General features: G+C 46.5%; 1 protein-coding gene across 2 annotated transcripts in view; it reads left to right on the top strand.

Moving 5' to 3' along the window:
• GPR107 (G protein-coupled receptor 107) overlaps positions 1 to 14,281 on the top strand; it is a 52,061-nt gene extending 37,780 nt beyond the window's left edge. Inside the window, exons 15-17 of one of the 2 annotated variants that reach the window (XR_013391367.1) lie at positions 3,842 to 3,925; positions 5,943 to 6,067; positions 10,567 to 10,590. Coding sequence is in view for 1 of the 2 variants with exons in the window: in XM_028714228.2 (XP_028570061.1) it covers positions 3,842 to 3,925; positions 5,943 to 6,067; positions 10,567 to 10,666 (309 nt within the window). In the remaining variant the exon portion in view is untranslated. Of the gene's footprint in view, positions 1 to 3,841; positions 3,926 to 5,942; positions 6,068 to 10,566 lie in introns of both variants that reach the window. The other variant, XM_028714228.2, reaches the window with a different exon arrangement.
• The last annotated feature ends 5,545 nt before the right edge of the window (positions 14,282 to 19,826 follow it).

The raw sequence follows: 19,826 nt of genomic DNA, 5'->3' as shown, positions 1-19,826 counted from the left end.
AGTCCTGTTGTGTTGGATGAGTTTCAGTTAGTAAGGCTGAGGGATGTGGACAAGATGCTTGAATCAGTCAGGTTGACCACTTGCACTCTTGTCACTGCTAGATAAAAACTAGCAGGAAGGGGACAGTTGGCTGGGCCAGGCAGGTGTCTCCTTGCTAGAGGGGTTAATCCCTGTCTGCTTGAAGGAGGCAGTGGTAAAACACTCCTTAACAAACCCTCCCCTCCCTGGATTTGGAAAATCTTGAGTAACTTCTGGCCAGTTGCCAATCTCCCCTTCTTGGGTAAAGTTTTTGAGCGAATGGTGGTAGACCAGATCCAGGCAGTCTTGGAGGAAACTGATATTTTAGATCAACTTCAGTCAGGGTTTAGGCCCAGTTTTGTCACAGAATCCGCTTTAGTTGTCCTGTAGGATGACCTCTGTCAGGAGAGAAACAGAGGAAATGTGTCGGTGTTAATTCTCTTCAACCTCTCAGCAGTTTTTTATATCATCGACCATGGTGGCACCGCTTTGCAGTGGTTCTGGTCCTACTTGGATGGCCATTTCCTGAGAGTGATGCTTGAGGGATGCTGTTCAGCTCCATGGAGCCTTCATTATGGGGCTCCTTATCCCTCATGCTGTTTAACATCTACATCAAACCGCTGAGTGGGGTCATCTGAAGCTTTGGAATGTGTTATCATCATTATGATGATGACACATAGCTCTTCTTCTTCTTTACACCAGCAAGTGAGGCAGTGGATGTGCTGGATCATTGTCTTGCCTCAATAATGGGCTAGACGAGAGCCAGTAAACTGAAGCTCAATCCAGATAAGGCTGAGGCACTATTAGTGGGTAGTTCCCTAGACCAGATGGATGGGAGGTTGCCTGCTCTTGATGGGGTTACACTCCCTCTGAAGGAGTGGTTACGTAGTTTAGGGGTACTCCAGGATCCATTGCTGTTGCTTGAGGCTCAGGTGCTGTCGGTGGCACAGAGTGCCTTCCATTAGTTTTGGCTGGGGGCCTAGCTGCACTTCTATCTGGACAGGAGTAGCCTAACTTCTGTCACCTATGCCTTGGTAACCTCTTAGTTAGATTATAGCAACGTGTTGTGTGTACGGCTGCCTCTGAAGACGGTTCGGAAACTTAAGCTAGTGCAGAATTCAGTTGCCAGGTTGCTCACTGAGTTGCCAGGTTGCTCACTGGGTTGCAAGATGGTTTAAGTATATTACACCAATTCTGACACAACTGCACTGGCTGCGAATTAGTTTCCAAGCCTAATTCAAAGTGTTCGTTTTGACCTATAAAGCTTAAATGGCTTAGCATCGCAATACCTCAAGGGCTGCCTCTCCCCATATAAACCGACCATCATCCAAGGCCCTTCTTTCTGTGCCTCCTCCACGAGAGGTCCAGAGGCTAGAAACAGAAGAATGGGCCTTTTCTGCGGTGGCTTCCTCTTTGTGGAAGTCTTTCCCTAGGGAAGCTTGCCTGGTGCCTTCCTTATATACTGTATTTTTCCATGTATAAGACAATGTGTGTTGCTAAATTTGTTTAGTCAGAAATAGGGGGTTGTCTTATACATGGATGATGAATGCATGGGGTTGCTGTTTGTTTGTTTGTTTTTTAGTTTTTTTTTAAAAAAAACACTACTTGCTTTTGTGAGGCTGCCATGAAGAAGCTGCCGGAACTGCCAATCTTTTCACTTACCACTTCCGCAATCTCACGAAAAAATGCTCAACAACTTTGGGTGATCTTGGGGGTTGCTACACTGGTGCCGGTACTTTGAATATTTAGTAACATATTAAAATGGTTCTGCTTGATGTTTAAAATAACGATTTCTTAATTTTGAGTTTAAAAGGGGGGGGGGGTCATCTTATGCATGGGGGGCGTCTTATACACAGAAAAATACGGTATCTTTGGGCACCAGGCAAAAATGTTTCTCTTTAACTAGTCTTTTTTCTGATTAACATTCCATGTCCTTTTAAATCTGTTTGAGGAAGGGGGATTATTGGTTTGTTGTATTTTTGTTTTATTACGTATTTTGTGTTTTCGTTTTATATTTTTATGTTGTGAATTGCCCTGTGGCATTCAGATGAAGAACAGTATACAAATTTAATAAACAATAATGCTAAATCTTCACTGACCTGGTGGCTTCAGATGTTGGGCCACTGCTCCCATCATCCCTGATCATTGGCTGTGCTGACTGGGGAGTAATTGGAGTTGGGAGTCCATCCACATTGCAGGGGATTGCATTAGATGACCCTTTGGGTCCCTTCCAGTGCTACAGTTCTGTGATTCTGTGAACATCCGCAAGGGACCAAGGGGAACTGCTTTGTAAAGAGCCCCGGTTCCATATTGTCCGTGCTGATAGGCAGCAGATCTCCAGGGTCTCAGGCAGGGAACCTCTCCCACTCCTACCTGGAAATGCCCATGTGGATTGGACCTGGGACCTTCTGTGTGCAAATCATGTGCTGTTAGAATTTCCAGTGTGCAGAGCATGGCTTGTGTCTCTTGCCAGAGGGTAGACTTCAATTGCTGCAGTCACACACACTGAGATGCTTGTACAGTAAGAAAACAGCAAAGTTGTTTATTATAGGAAGCTTGTCACTTGGTTGGAAATGGTTTCAAGTTCTAAGCTAACTCACTAATCTAGAGAAGACAAAGACGGCGATGCTGTATCCTTTGTTCTCACAGAATAGATCAAAGATTACCTCTTGAGAGAGAGAAGTAGAAGGAGGAAATTGCAAACAGGATGCAGCCTAGGATGCACCAGTCTAACATTAAAGAGATAGGAAGGTTAGCACCATAGGTCAAAGGTACAGGGACAGTCTGGGAATCTGAGAGTCTGTTGCTCTGTTTTAACCCTGTGCAAAACCCTCTCAGCAAGCTCAGTGGCACCCAAACTTCCGTTGTGTGTGCTCTGCTACTGAGCTACCAGTGAAGGACAGACTGCCCTGAGAGACCTGGAGAATTGACTATTAGATTGGTCCTACCCTGGTAAGTGCCTGGATGGGAAGTCTGCTTGGATGCCGCCACCCCCGCCCCTCCACCCACCATAAGCCACATTGAGTTTTCTAAAACGAGGTGGTTTCAGTTATAACTGTTGCCAAATGCCTTGCCTCTCTGGCAGGAGAAGAAGAATATGCTTGTTGGGCAGTCCCTGCGTGAGGTAATTATCTTCCCTAGAAGGCACCAGCCCATTGAAACAAAAATGGGATCCATCAAAACTAGTAACAGGTTGATTCGCTGTGACTCAAATGATTAGATGGAAATCAAGCGCTGCCATTCCTCCAATTCCACCTTTGTGAGAGGCATTCCCAGCCGACTTACAGATGCATAGAAAGCCCATCCATTGCACACTGAAATCGCATGGTTTCCCCCTAAAGAATCCTGGGAGCTGTAGTTTGTTAAGGGAATTCTGAATTTGAGCTATGTGATGGGGAAACTACCGCTCCCAGTATTCTTTGAGGGAAAGCCATTTGTTTATTTGTGTATTGCATTTATATCCCACCCTTATTTCCAAGGAGCTCAGGGTAGCATACATGGTTCTCCCCCTCCTCATTTTATCCCCACAACAGCCCTGTGAAGTAGGTTATAGGCTGGGAAGCAAGTTCATATGCAGTGAGCTTCATGAATCTGAGTGGGGATTTGATTCCTGGTCTCCCAGGTCCTAGCCCAAGACTCTGATCATTGCACCACACTGATTTTCATGTACTTTAAATGTGTGTTGGGTGTGCTTTCTATGTATGCTGTGGCTCTGCCCCAAATCCCTGGCGAGATTTTGATTTATTGGTGGGGCGTGAGTCTCTCAAGGGCTGTGTCTCCGTTGTTCTGACTGCTAACTCTGATCCTCTCCCTCTGCTCACAGATTGTGTGCTACATTTACTTCACGCGGATCATTGCTATTCTCATCAAGATCGCCGTTCCATTCCAGTGGAAGTGGCTGTACCAGGTATCCCACCCACCCACCCCCCCCACTCCAGCATGCTTCTTTCAAAGCTGTAACATAACATAAATCTATAATGGAAACCTATTCTTAAGCTTTGGCACTGGTAGCCAATATTTCAAGCCTGATGCCCCCCCCCCTGAAATGTTGGTTCCCCCGCCCACTCTTTCCCCAGTTTCTTTTTCTTCCTGCAGGTTATTATACGCTAGGACTGAAAAGTAATTGCTTTATTGATCTCAGAACACACACATTCAAGAAATGCCCTTCAGACATTAATTGAGAACACAGAAAGGGTCAGGGAGAGATTATGGGGAAAGGGGGTGGGAACATCAGCAAGAAAAGCAAGCCCTAAATTGGAAAAAAATATAAATGAAAACTACCCATAAACCAATAGAGATAATAATAATAAAAATACTTAAGGGTAACAGCCTCATACTTGGAAAGTCTAAGAAACAAAAAAGAGAATCATTTTAGTTTTGAAATTGGTTTGTCCACCATCTCGATTAAAAATGGTGTCTAATTTTATCAGGACATAGATGAAAACCTTCTCGTTGGTCTTGGGAACCATCATGTAAAATTTGCTTGCAGTATCTTAAGAGGTGTCCAAATGCATAGCAAACAGGCAGGCAACTTTCCAAAACATATAGTAGATATACAAATCACATTACGATTGGAGCATAAATTTTTAATGGACAGTGTCTGATAAAGCTGTGTCAGAGCATCCAATTCACTGCTGACGATGGCAACACTTGCAAAATGTACGAAGGCATGATGGAAAGCCTTTGAACCAACAGTCAGGAAAAACTGCACCTTTGAAAACCTTGCCAGGAGAGATCATCACAGACCACAGCAAGCAGATGAAGCGATGAGCAGAGCACTATCTAGAACTGTACTGATGGGGAAATGTGGCCGCTCACACAGCAATCGACGGCATCCAGACCCTTCCTGTCTTGGAAGAGCTGGACGTCTCTCCCTCCCTTTGATGAGCTGAAGAACACCATCAACTCTCAGGCATGCGGTAAAGCCCCAGGACAGGAAGGATTCCCAACAGAAGTGCTGAAAGCCAGCCTCAATTCCTCCCTCGTGACACCTCCACGGCCTCCTCTTCCAATGTTGGGGGCAAGGATCCATGCCACAAATCATACACAACTCTAGCATTGTGACCCTTTACAAAAACTAAAGTGCCTGCCGTGACTGCAACAACTACCGTGGGAGCTCCTTGCTTTGTCCTGTGGGAAAAGCCTTGTAGTTCTCAACAGATTACAGTCACTCACTGACAGGGTCTGTCCTGGGTCATTATGCAGCTTTAGAGCTCAGAGGTCAGCAGCTGACACGATTTTCTCACTGTGTCAGCTGCAGGAGAAAAGAGCGTAGAGGCCTGTTGTGCATTGCCTTTATAGACCTGATGAAGGCCTTTGACCTCATCAACCAAAAAGGACTCTTCACACTGTTCCACAAGTTAGAATACCCACCTTAGCTCCACAAGATGATTGTGTCCTTCTACAAGATCATGTGTGGCACTGTCCAGTATGATGGCTTATTCTTGGACACCTTACCTATAAAGAGCTTTATGGAAGTGAGTTTTGGTAAGCTTACAACCGCCAGGAGCAATGCCTTGATGCCCCATTGCCTTCCACAAATGCTGCATCAGGAAGATTTTAGGCATCACATGGTAGGACAGTCTCAAACAAAGATGTGCTCTCCCAAGCCCACATTCCCAACATGCTCACACCCCTTTCTCGGTGACGTCTATGCTGGCTTGGTCATGCCCACAGAATGGAAGATGGCAGGATCCCCAAGGACATGTTCTATTCAGGACAGACCCACTGAAACTAACCAGCTTTTCATACCTGTGCTAGGCTAGACGGAACAATGGTTTCACTTGGATTAGAGTTGCTTCATATGTAAGCACATGTGATCGTAACTTCAGCAGTAGCTGACTCCATGAACTAAGAGCCCCATTTGGGTGGGAGTCCTGTTGCCTAGCAATCTTTTCCAAGTGCCCCTCTCTTCTTTGTTGCAGCTGCTGGATGAAATGGCCACCTTGGTGTTCTTCGTCCTCACCGGGTACAAGTTCCGGCCTGCCTCTGACAACCCCTACTTGCAGCTCTCTCAGGACGATGATGATGTCTTGGACATGGAAGCTGTGTAAGGGGCCTGTTTCCTTGTAATAATTTATATTAAGATTTTAAGTATTGCTTTATACAGTACAGGCTTTTTTTAAGGGGGGAAACAGATAAATTAGGACTCTGCAATTTGTCTCTTGATTTTGGTGCATTCTGATTACAGCAGATATTATGTGACTCTCGCTGCTGTTGGGTGCGTCTGGAAGAATCAATGTTAGACATTGATTCAATCTCAACATTTCTGTTTAATACAGTCCCAACTCTCTCTCTTTCCAAAATTCAAATCCTTCACTACGAAATGTTCTCTGGAGCAGTGGCAGGAAAGGGGGCATCCCTTAATGTCACTTATGATCCCTCCCTCCCCACCACTTCAACAATTAATATATAATTTGAAACCCAAAGGGTACTTTTGTAGTGCAGGACTTCTACTAGAAAGGAAGACCAATAAATAGGGAGCAGTTACAATTGGTATATTATGATCCAAATCTTAGCTGACTCCATCTGGGACAAACTTTACATGATCCCTCATTCAAACCCAGGTGATTTTGAATGTTGGTCCACCTGGGAAAGGATTTGCAGCAGCAATGTGTGAAGCATTGCTACAATCTACTTTAGGCAATCCAAAGAGTATTTTGCACATTGGGATTCCTGCCCATCTCCTGTGGAGTCAGCCTGGCCTACATGGAGCAGCAAGGTGGGGAATTGGGTGAGAGGTGTGTTGAATCAGAAGCTCCTAACAAGGTGGGTGGCCCCACGATCTGCTCTATCCTGTTAGGTCAGGAGTGGGGAACTCGTGGCGCTCCAGATGTGATTAAATCTCCTCTCATCCCCAGTCAGTGGGGCCTATGTCAAGGGATGATAGGAACTTGGAACAAGACCAAGGTCAGAGGTTCTCATACCCACGTTAGATGTTTTGGGTGGATCTTGTTCTTGACTCATGTTGCCCAAGATATATGGTTCCAGATCCATTATCTAGCTATCTTTTAGTGTGGCAGACCCCACACTTTGGAACTCCCTGCCTATTGACATCTGGCAGCTGCCTTCACTTTATTCTTTTTGGCATCTCTAAAAGCAAGCCTATCCTGACATGTAGAACGTTGATATGTGTTTTAATCTGCTTTATAGCTTCACATTGGTTTCATTTTTCTTTAAATGTTTTAAATAGTTGTTTTTGTTTGCTTATCGTTTCATTGCTTTATACCTTTCATAAACCACTTCAGTGCTTTATTACAATCAGGTGGTTACATACCGTATTTTTGCCCTATAGGACGCACTTTTCCCCCTCCAAAAATGAAGGGGAAATCTGGGTGCGTCCTATGGGGCGAATGCAGGCTTTCGCTGAAGCTTGGAGAGCGAGAGGGGTCGGTGCGCACCAACCCCTCTCGCTCTCCAGGCTTCAGGAAGACATCCGCAGCCTAGGCAGCCCTGCGGGAGGTCCCGCAGGGCTGTCTAGGCTGCGGATAGCAGCCTGCTTCCCGGAGCGTCGGGCGCCCTGAAAGCAGAGCGCCCGGCGCTTCGGGAGAACATCCGCAGCCTAGGCAGCCCTGCGGGAGGTCCCGCAGGGCAGTCTAGGCTGCGTATAGCAGCCTGCTGCCCGGCGGGCGAGGCGCCCTCAAGCAGAGCGCCCCGCCCACCGGACAGACATCCGCAGCGTGGGAAGCCCTGCAGGAGTTCCCCGCAGGGCTCCCCACACTGCGTATAGCAGCCTGCCGCCCGGCAGACATCGGCCAGCCCCACAAGCTCGAGGGACAGCAGGGAGGCGCAGCGCCGCCATCCCGCTGTTCCCCGACCTGGTTCGGTTTCCCTGACCTGCTTTTGGGGGGGAAATAAAGGGGGGGGGAAATTTCCTTTATTTCCCCCCCAAAAAACTAGGTGCGTCCTATGGGACGGAGCGTCCTATGGGACGAAAAATACGGTAAATCATATGAGATATCTAAAATAAATTGGCAGGCCTGCGGGTGAGGCAGGAGGCTGAATTTGATGGATGGGTGGAGCCACCCACCTGTCAAATCACCTGGCATCTCAATGGCTCTCTTTAGCATTTCAAAGGGACTAGCCTACAGTGTGAAAACAAAATTTGCATTCTTTGCTCTGCTTGCTTTTGGCTCTGGCCTTGTCCACCACTTGCATGTGGCCCTCCGAAAGTTGCCTTGAAGCAAATGTGGCTCTTGGGTTGAAAAAGGTGGGAGGTGGTGTTCCGTGCTCCAGTTTCAGCCTTCCACTGACTCTTGTGCAGTGGCTAAAGTCTTACACCTTTACTCCCCAAAAGGATCTTGGGATGATTGTCCTGTGAAATGCTCTTGAGCTCTGCTCTGTGTCCCTGTCAGCAGGATCAAAGGTCTGTTTGCTGGCTTTATGTCCCCTGACGAGAATGATTCTTCTAGACATCTGAATGCCGCAGATGTCTTGCAAAAGCTTTAAATCTAAACTCCCAGGACTGCTGACCTGTTAGAATTTTTCTTCCAAGGCTGCTGAGCCAGCTGCAAATAGAGTGTTAAAGCTTGGACATTTGTTGCTTGTGAAGGTGGTGGAAGCAAGGACCGAAATCCTCCAATGCAGCCCTCCCTGGTCATTGCACCAAAGATCATTGACATGTTCATCATCAGTATTATTATTAATTTATTGCTCACCATTCAACCTAAGGTCTCCAGGGAGTGTCTGTGTGGCAGGGGGTACAACACAACATTAGAAACAGTTGAAAGCAACTTATAACCACAAATATAAGGCGGGTCATGAAACGTACACTTCAAGTGTCAAAAGGCCAGCGTCTTCAGCACCCTTTGGAAGCTATGCAGTGAAGATGCCAGACACACCTCTGTGGGGACGGAGTTCTACCACTCAGGTGCCGCCACAGAGAAGGCCCTCTCCTTCATTTAATCCCTACAACAATCCTGTGAGGTTTGTTGTGAGTGGGGATTTGAAACGTTATCTCCCAGGTCTTAGACCAACACTCTAACCACTACAGCACACTGACTGGTTGCTGTCCAAAATATTGAGGTCAAATAGATTCCAGTTGGGACGTGGGTGGTGCTGTGGATTAAACCACAGAGCCTAGGACTTGCCGATCAGAAGGTCGGCAGTTCGAATCCCTGCGATGGGGTGAGCTCCCGTTGCTTGGTCCCTGCTCCTGCCAACCTAGCAGTTCAAAAGCACACCAAAGTGCAAGTAGATAAATAGATACCGCTCTGGCGGGAAGGTAACGGTGTTTCCGTGTGCTGCTCTGGTTCGCCAGAAGCGGCTTAGTCATGCTGGCCACATGACCCGGAAGCTGTACGCCGGCTCCCCTGGCCTATAGAGCGAGATGAGCGCGCAACCCCAGAGTCGGTCACGACTGGACCTAATGGTCAGGGGTCCCTTTACCTTTACCTTTAGATTCCAGTTATTCATTTATTTTTCAGGATTGTGTATATGGTGTAATTCCATGTGGATGCAGTGTGGGGGAGGCACCTCCAACAATGTTTTACTCAGAGTAGACCCATTAAAATCAATGTACCTCAGTTAGTCATGGTCATTTGTTTCGGTGGGTTCACTCATGAGAAGGGGTGACATTGGATGCAACCCAGAATTCATTCAGGTGGTCTTTGCCCCTAAAGACCTGGCAAACTCTTGCCTGATCTTCTATTTGCTGAAAGGAGCAGTGCCTTGACAGCAGTGGCTTTCAAAACAAATCCAAGGCTACTCCTGCCTGATGACGATGGATGATGATGAGTTCTTTGGGATTGCAACTCCCAGAGGTGTCACTGTGTTTAGCCCATTGCAACGGAAACCACAGAAGTTGTCTTGTGGAGTAATAGACTAATCCACAAGTACCCTGTGTGTGTGTGTGTGTGTGTGTGTGTGTGTGTGTGTGTGTGGTTCTTGCAGAAGCTAACTGCGGTATGTGTAATTTTTGCGGAGAACCAAGAACATACAAATGAGAGTCAGCATGGTGCAGTGGTTAGAGTGGGACCTTAGGGTGAAGAGCCAATAATTAATAATAAAAATAGTGTAGTAAGCCTGCAACCTATGTGGGGGTTACGTTTCAGAGATGGCTGCTAAAGCCAAAATTGTGTATTGTCAAAACAGATTGGGTTCAATGGCAGGTGAGATTTCCCAGGTCTTTTTTTGCTGGATACCTGCCCCCTTTCCACCTCCTTTCTAATATATATGATATATTGTTTGTTTCTTAGACTGTACGCAGCTTTGAGATTTTTTTTTGGGGGGGGGATGCTTTTAAATAAGTAAAGCAGCTTCGTTGAGTCTAATCCCAGCTGGGAGAAAGGGGTGGGGAATGGAGTGCAGGCAATGCTTTTGCTTGTGGCACATGCGCCTGCGAGTCTTTTGTCGGCAACCCACAGATTGCCACATCTTTTTGATGTGCACTCTTTTCTTTTTTAACTAAATTATCTCTCTTGCACCCAGGAATGGGTTGTCGGGGGGGGGGGGGACGACCTTCTCGCCATGCAGCCCTGGTTGGGGCAAGAACAGCGCTGAAGTGTTGCCTTATCTCTGAGCAATTTTTTTATGCTGTCCTCCCCACAGGGTGACAACTTCGGGGGTCATGGAAGGTATGAAGAAAGTCAAGAAGGTGGTCAATGGCTCATCGTCGGAGCCCCAAGGCGAGAGGGAGAGTGCTGCATGATGGAGTCAATACTTTCACCACCACCTCCGTTTCTTCTTCTCTCCCTTCTGCGCCCCCCACCCCACCCCCAAAATTAGGACAAGGCAGCACTTTCAGATAAACTTTAATTTATTGATTTTCTGCTTCCCTCAACAGAAGGGGAGCGAGTTGAGTTTCCTGATATGGGAACTGGAGAACATAGGGCAGTGGGAAATGGCGGGCCGGGGGTGGGGTGGGGCAAAATCCTGTGCAAAACTGAGAGAGAATCACAATCCTGCGTATTCATTTGTCCTGAGGATTTGTGGCTCTTCTAGAGCCTTGCAAGAAAGCTCTCCTGTTTTATGGTGATGGCAGATTTGTTTTAATTTTTTTAACCTTTTAACATTTTTGCTAAAGTTTTTTAACGCTCCTCCTGCATTCTTTCGGAAACTTGACTGTGAGAAAGAAAATAGAACCATCGGTTCTATTTGGCTCTTTGGGACACAACTTCCAAATGTGAAAAAACCTGGTGAAAGTTGTATATGTAAAAGTATATATGTAGTATCTATATTTTATATGATGCCTTCCGACATGCACCCCTCCCTGCAATGTGTAACCTTTTGTGTGTGCTGGGGAGATTTGACAAAATGGTTTTAAAGGTGTTGGGTGTGGCACAGGGGAGGTCTTTTGGGGTTTACTTGTAAATGTTGTGCTGAGTTTAGGCATCTTTTTCTCTCCCCCTTTTTCATTTGAATGGGGAGCAAATAGGAATTCTGCCTCCAGATAGGAATAGGAATGTTTTCTTTCTTTTTTCTTCCTTTTTTGAGACCAAGGCTTCCTTACTACCCTCTTTAATGGTGTGGACCAAAAAGCTGGGTCCCATTTTAACTCTATGCAGTTCCCTCAAGGGGTTCCGAATATGTGCAATGGAGTGGGGGGATATTCACTGAATTATTATTATTATTATTATTATTATTATTATTATTATTATTATTTCTCCTCCCCCTTTGCTGAAAAGTGGTGAGGTCAGGTTTCAAATCCCCGCCCCAAATAAATTACTGCATATAAGGAGTGATCCATGAACAGCTGCTCCTAGAGGGTTTCTTGGCTAGAGGATCGGTGAAGCCGAGCTCTCCAAATTCTTGGGAATACTCTCAAGAAAGGAACCCCTGCTGCTTGCTTTCATATGTGAAATGGGGTGATTCACAAGCAGTGCAAGAAATCTCTCTTTGCATTGAGAAAACAGCCCGAGGAGGTCTCTGACCTCACAACGGAAATTCTGTCTTCACTCTGTGAAGAGAACATCAGCCTTTTCTCTTTTTTTGCTTATGCATTGTGAGTTAAAATCCCCTTCTCCCTCCTCTCCCAATGCCCCCTTCTCCACCTGGCTGGCTTGGGGATAATGTGTGGAAATTGCGTTGCCCTTGGGCAGAGCAAATGTGAGCTGGCAAAGCAGGTGAGCAGAGAGAGAGTTTGTACACCTGGCAGCTGGAGGGACCCCTGGGGTCTCCAGTCAGGAAGATAAGTTTGTATGAAGGATTACAAAGAAAAGCTGCATCCTACCATTTAGATGTGCTGGCTTCTGGAAGAGCGGGATCAACGAGTGACCTGCTGTTGAATCAGGAGCCATGTGGTCCTAAGAGCCTTTCTTCTTGTTTATTGTGAATGAGGTCTCTTCAAACAGCAGCTGGCAAGCCCAGAAGTGTCAATACATGTCTTCTGTGCTCATCCAAAGTTGTGTTCTCTCCCAAAGTTTGCATGAAGGACACACAAAGCTATCTCAAAGAGAGGCAGGGTATCGTCTTCCCACAAGAACAGCCCTATCAGCCTCAAGATGCCATTGGTGTTGAACTCCACCGCTCAGATATTTGGTGGGGCCACCGGCCAGGATCATAGCATCTTGAGCTCTGGTATGGCTTGCCCACTAAGGGTTCATTCAGCAGCCATCAGCCTTGCTTCGGCCAGCCAGAATCTCCCAACTTCAGTCAGCCCATTAGAAGTTTTGTTGACGGACAAATGGCAACATCAGTAGTTTGGGTTGAAGTTGAGGAAGAGGCCATCTTTTGACACTACAATCTCCACATATCCCACTCCTTTCCTTGTCTTCCACCTACCCATCCTTCCTGCAGAATGAAGGAACTGGACAAAAAGCAACCCCCCCCCCAAAAAAAAACACCATGCCTCTCAGTAGATTGCAACATAGCGCTAATGCAAATGTTTCACCAGGGAAGGAATTTTCCTTGTCCATTGGAACATCCTCCCCCTACCGCCACAGTATACACCCCTAAGTCTGTTACAGAGATTCCCCTGATCCTCTGGCACCAATCTGGGGACAGTGCACAGCTTTTATAGGAGGAGGCAGGGGAAAGTCCTACTGTACAAGTAGAAATCATTCTGCTAACACAATTACTTAGTTGGATGCTCTGGGTTGAAGCTTTATAAGGCTTTGGGTCCAGCTGGCCTGTAAACGGAGGAGAGATTGCAAGAACAAGAGCTTTCCATTGGGCTGAGAGTGGGAAGTGTTTCTTGGCCTGCAGCAGAACAGGAGCTGGCAAATACAAGTATGGGGGGCTCAGTCAGTCACTCTTCCACTCGTTGTCGAAACACAACGCTTTTAAATGTTGTCGACTCTGAATCATACTATTGATGTTTTTTAAAAATGGGCAGGTTGTCTCCCCACCCAACTGATGTTTCATCTTCATCCTAAAATGAGCTCAGCTTTCCTCTCTATGTGCTTCACCCACTCCTCTCTTTGACAGCCAAATCTTTTGGACAAGCAGCCAAGAGAGAGTTTTCTCCACCCAGTGTGTTCCCTTCAAATGATGAGCCCACTGCAAAAAAACCAGGACTGTGCCACTTTTTTAAAAATAAAAAGTATCCCTTTTTAAAGGTGGGCAGGAGGAAGGAACAGCTTCTCTCGCTCCCAGTTCCTCCTTTCTCCCTCTGGAATCCATTGTGCAACTGCTCTAGAACCCATTATGTGACTGTGCTGGAACCTATGTTTTCTTGCAGTGAGCACTCGTACCAGATGTGTCCTCACTCCCAGTGGAGATTTTGGCATCTCACATTGAAAAAAGGAGCTTGCACCATCCACATCAACCCAGGGGATAGTCCTGCTTTCTTTTTTTAAACACCTGAAGACCTGTGTAGGTGGAGGACCAATTGGGTAGCTTAGCAAAGAGACTTGGTTAATCTCAGAAAATAGGTCCGCATGATTCCTGATTTATTTATTTATTTGTAACATGGGCTACACCTGCAGCCCTCCGGATGTTTTTGGACTACAACTCCCATTGTCCCTGGATAATTGGCCTTGCTGGCTGCTGGGAGTTGGAGTCAGATAACATCTGGAAGGTCACAGGTTCCTTCACCGCTGGAACTTTTAGAAGTTAAAATAATAGATCCTTTTTTCAAAAAAAGAAAGGTGTGTGGTTTATTTTATTGGGTGCTTCAAACATCTGTGTATTCCTTCATGAATCTCTTCATGTTTTAAAGTTCTTGTTTTTTAACCTTTTATCAAAATAGATATATGAAATGGCAGTATTTCTGTAAAGGGGAGCAGGGGGCAATACCAATCAGGGGACCTTTTCTCTCTCTATGTAATGTGGTTTTTCTGATATGGAAGAGATGTACAAAATAAAAGACTTGATGACTAGGAAACTTTCTCCTGGGCTGCTTTATTTAAAAACTGACTTCCTCCTGGGCTGGGTTGAACTGCTGTCAGAGACATGGTTCATATTGACATATCCTATAGCCAGTACAGGGAGTGGTTAAAGGAGGAAGGGGGGGGTTTCCTTTTAGGCGCTGCTGGTGGGCTTCCACAAGCATCTGTCCAGCCAGTGAGAAACCGGATTCTGGACTCAGATTTTTTTTCTTACTCCCTCTTGGTTGCACTAAAGCATCACAGGGATGAGGACAAATAAAAGAAAGTCCTTCTTCACTCAGTGCATAGTTAAACAATGGAACTTGTCCCCCCTGGAGGCAGTGGTTACCACCAATTTGGATGGCTTTAAAAGAGGATTGGACAAATGCATGGAGGAGATGAATATTAATGGCCACTAGCCACAATGGCTCTGCTCTACTTTTGAATACCAGTTGCTGGAAACCACAGCAGGGAAGCATCCTCTTGTGGTTGAATCCTGCTTGTGGGCTTCCTGTAGGCACCTGGGTGGCTACTGAGAGGACAGGATTCTCAACTAGATGGGCCAGCAGGGCTGTTACGTTCTGTCTCCGCTGTCAGAGGCAATATGTCTCTGAACACCACTGTCTGGGAATCTCAAGTGGGGAGAGTTGCTGTTTCACCCAGGTCCTGCAAGTGGGGCATCTGATTGGCCACTGTGAGCTGGGTGGACCCCAATGGACTGATTTAGTAGAAGGAAGGGTCTTTGCATCTTTTGATCATGCCTAGTAGCTGTTGATAGCCTCATCCTCCGTTGGACAAGATGACCCTTGTGGTTCCCTTCCAACTTTACAATTCCATGATTCTATTATCCTTTTAATTATGCTTGTGTGAATATCCTGCTAAGTCTGTCCTGGGTTGCTCACCATTCTGTGACAATCTGTGTGTCGATTATCCTTTGGTGTAATGTCTTCCTCCCCCCTCAAATGCCCTCATTTCAAGATGTTTGGCACACCTCCCTTCCTTCAGGCTGATAAGCGTCTTCATCTGTATTCCTGCCTGTCAGATATTTCGAACTAGGGCAGCACAGTTTTTAATCAATGCTTTTCAGTGGCAGTGTTAAGAACCTCCCCCACCTTCCCTTCTGTCTCTTACCTTCCCTTCTGCCCTGTTTGGTGAATTTCTGCATTTGGAAATAAGATTGTAAGAAGTGCCTGCTGGATCAGGCTTGGTGGGCTGATGGGAACTGGAGTTCTACAATAGAGAGAGAGAGAGTCGCCTCTGATCTAAGGAGAGGCGTTCCCTTCAAGGAGCTCAAGGCAGCATACATTATGCTCCACCTCATTAAATCACAGAACAGACTTCTCACGTCCTGGTGGGATGACCTTGCTCACCTAGGCTGGCCACTGGATCCTCCTGAACAGGAAAAAAACAAAGTAGGACTTCAACTGCTTGAGTGACAAGATGTGACACCTGATTTTCTTGGATCGTGGAGATTTAGATAATGGTTAGAAGAGACTGGGCACATAAAGGTAAACGTATCGGTAAAGGGACCCCTGACCATTAGGTCCAGTCGTGACTGACTCTGGGGTTGTGGCACTCATCTCACTTTATTGGCCGAGGGAACCGGCGTACAGCTTCCGGGTCATGTGGCCAGCATGACTAAGCCACTCCTGGCGAACCAGAGCAGCACACGGAAACGCTGTTTACCTTCCCGCCGGAGCAGTACCTATTTATCTACTTGCACTTTGACGTGCTTTCGAACTGCTAGGTTGGCAGGAGCAGGGACTGAGCAACGGGAGCTCACCCCATCGCGGGGATTCGAACCGCTGACCTTCTGATCGGCAAGTCCTAGGCTCTGTGGTTTAACCCACAGCACCACCCGTGCTTATTTACACAGCCTGTAGTTAAACTATGGAACTCACTCCCATGCAGGGGTTCCAATAAAATATTGGGGGACCCACGGAAGCCCTACCCAACATAATCACATGACGCAGTGCAAAGACACAGTGCATAGACACAAATATTTTATTGGGGGAGCGAAGGTGCCTCGGTTCCTAGGAGTTGGCTCCTCTGCTCCCACAGGAGACAGTTATGACCACCAACATGGATGGCTTTAAACGAGAAGGCTATTGATGGCTACTAGCCGTTATGGCTTTTCTCTGCCTCCGCAGTTGCAGGCAGCAATGCTTCTGAATACTAGTTGCTGGAAACCACAGGAGGGGAGGGTGTACTTGCACTTGAATCCTGCTTGTGGGTTTCCCACAGGCATCTGATTGGCCACACAGAGCAGGATGCTGGAGTGGGAGGGCCACTGGCCTTTACCCAGCAGGTGGCTCTTATTGTTTCTCAACCCCAGTGTAGATAGACAATCCTGAGCTAGATGGACTCAATGTAAGAAGAGGCCTGCATTCTCCACCACTTTTGCTTCTCGTCTCACCACAAGCTTTTTCTAACCCGCATGCCACCCACCTGGAGTCACGAGTCATTGCAACAATGCGATGGCACATTGTGTCATGAGATGACACATGACACAGCTGGCTGTCAAATGCTTCAGATTACGAGTCAGAATATTGGCAGGTGGTAAATTTCACAAGAGCCTTGATTACTGAGTTACAAGGAAGGACATTAGACGTTCCCAAAAGTTAGAATTGATCAGGGAGGGAAATGTATGTACTTTACTCTGGAGTCGCGCAACAGCAATATGAGGTCTCAGTCCTTTGGATCTGAGATTAGCATAATTGCTCCTTGGGTTGAACCTGTTGAATATTACTCTTTAGATAGTGTCATTAATGCGAGCAGAAACCTACAGAGGAGGACAGGGCCAGGTCCGTACCATCATTAGCTTAACAATCAAGCTTTGACTAGCTTTGAAAAGGCTCATAAAAAAGCGACAAAAAATAGAACCTGCCCACATGACTCTGACACAGAAACATTGCACATGCACTATGTAAAATAATAATGAACGTTCTCGCGAGGAAGCTGATAAAATGTGGGCTTAACAAGGTAACCATTTGGTGGATTTGTAGCTGGGCTGACTGACCGAACCCAAAGAGTGCTCATTAATGGTTCCTCGTCATCTTGCAAAAAAGTGACAAGTGGGGTGCTGCAGGGTTCTGTCCTGGACCCGTTGTTGTTCAACATCTTTATAAATGACTTGGATGAAGGAATTGAAGGGGATGGTCATCAAATTTGAAGAGACACCGAACTGGGAGGGGTAGCTAATGCTGCGGAAGACAGAATCAGAATTCAAAATGACCTTAACAGATTGGAGAACTGGGCGCAAGCTAACAAAATGAATTTCAATAGGGACAAACAAAGTTTTGCACTTAGACAGGAAGAACCATCCAGATGCACAAATATAGGATGGGGGACACCTGGCTTGCTAGCAGTACATGTGAAAAGGATCTATGGGTCTTGGTGGACCACAAGCTTAACATGCGTCAACAGTGTGATGTGACAGCAAAAAAAAGCTAGTGCTATTCTAGGCTTCATCAACAGCATTATAGTGTCCAGATCAAGGGAAGTAATAGTATAACTTTATTCTGAATGTCAGTCAGACCACACTTGGAATACTGTGTCCAATTCTAGGATGTTGACAAGCTGGAAGGTGTGCAAGGAGGGCCACCAAGATGATCAAGGGTCTGGAAACTCAGCCTTATGAGGAATGGTTGAAGGAGCTGGGTATGTTTAGCCTGGGAAAGAGGAGACTGAGAGGAGATATGATAGCCATCTCTAAATATCTTAAGGGCTGTCACATGGAGGAGGGAACATGCTTGTTTTCCCCTGCTCTGGAGGGTAGGACTCGAACCAATGTCTTCAAGTTGCAAGAAAGGAGATTCTGACTAATCGTTTGGAAAAACTTTCTGGCAGTAAGAGCTGGCAGTAAGAGCAGTGGAACAGACTCCCACAAGAGGTGATGGACTCTCCTTCCTTGGAGGTTTTTAAACAGAGGTTGGATGGCCATCTGTCAGGGAGGCTTTAGTTGAGATTCCTGCATTAAGGCAGTTGGACTAGATGACCCCTGGGGTCCCTTCCAACTCTACAGTTCTATGATTCTACCCCTCTTCTCTCCACCCCCCTCCACCCCTCTCTTCTCTCCCAACCTGATACTGTATACAACATTAAAGCCTCACATCAAATATAACTTGATCTGTAGAAAGACACTATGAACTGAAAGCAGAAATGCTGTATGTACTTTTGTAAACCAAGAAAATCTTCAATACAAACATGGTCAAGGGGATGGGGTGACCCAATGAGGAAATGTTCCAGCATTTGGGGCCTTCTTAGTTTAGAGAAAGAGGCATGATTGAAATTATGCATGGTATGCAGGAAGTGGACAGAGAGCAGTTTTTCTTCCTTTCTTATACAGTGGTACCTCTGGATGTGAATGGGATCCATTCCAGAGCCCTGTTTGCATCCTGAAGCGAACGCAACCTGCGTCCGCGTGTCTGTGGGTCGCGATTCGCCGCTTCCGTGGATGCGCGTGACGTCATTTTGAACATGTGTGCAGGTGTGAGCGACGAAACCTGGAAGTAACGCACTCCGTTACTTCCGGGTCACCACGGAGCGTAACCTGAAAACACTCAACCTGAAGCACATTTAACCCAAGGTATGACTGTATACATGATTTGGGGGTGTCCAAAGAAGCTGAATGTTTGAAGACTCAGGACAGACAAAATAAAGCATTTCTTCAAGTCTCTGCTTGGGCATTACCTATTTTGATGAGCCTGGGATAGCTCAGTCAGTAGAGCATGAGTCTGAATCTCAGGGTTGTGAGTTTGAGCCCCACCCTGAGCAAAAGATTTCTGCATTGCTGGGGGGTTGGACAAAATGACCCTTGTGATACCTTCCAGCTCTGTGTTCCTATGCAGCACATGGGTAAACTACGAAACTTGTTCCTGCAAGCGCCAATTATGGCCACCAACTTGGATGGCTTTAAAAGGATTAGACAAATTCACAGAAGAGAAGAGGCTATCAGTGGCTGCTAGTCACAGATATCAGTTGCTGGAAGCCGCAGGAAGGGAGAGTGGGTCCTACTTGTGGGTTTCTCATTGGGGCATCTGGTCAGCCACTGTGAGAACAAATAGGCCACTGGCCTGACCCAGGAGCCTCTTCTTATGTTCTTAATTTAAAATTCAGGACAAGGGGGATATGGAGCAAACGGGTTTTGCCACACCAATGTTCTGGGGAACAGTTCCCAGAGGAAGGGGTGACAATATAAAGAGTACAGTTTCTCTTAAGGCAGCAGAAGGTCTTTGGGATGCCTGGAGGTACAATAACATTGCAAAAGAGGCGAACTCTGCCAGTGTTGTCCTTGGCTTCTTCCCGGAGCCCAGGAAGGGCTGCCGAAGGCGTCTCTGGCTGCTGTGGTCTGGAACTGAATCATCTGGGGCAATCTTAAAATAGCCCTCCTGTGAGGTTGTGCCTTGCCAGTCAAGGAGTGGATCAATGGTGTGTCTGCAGATTGGAGACTGGAGGGATCTTTCAACGGGCAAAGGAACCGCTTCTCAAAAAAATCAGGGGGCAGCAAAAACATCCTTTGCGTATTGCCCTGAAGGCTCAGCTGGCATGGTTTTCAAGTGG

This window comes from Podarcis muralis, chromosome Z (assembly GCF_964188315.1).
Source record: "Podarcis muralis chromosome Z, rPodMur119.hap1.1, whole genome shotgun sequence".
NCBI lineage: Eukaryota > Metazoa > Chordata > Lepidosauria > Squamata > Lacertidae > Podarcis > Podarcis muralis.
The sequence above is the reverse complement of the archived record's forward strand: the minus strand, read 5'-3'. Positions and strand labels throughout refer to the sequence as shown.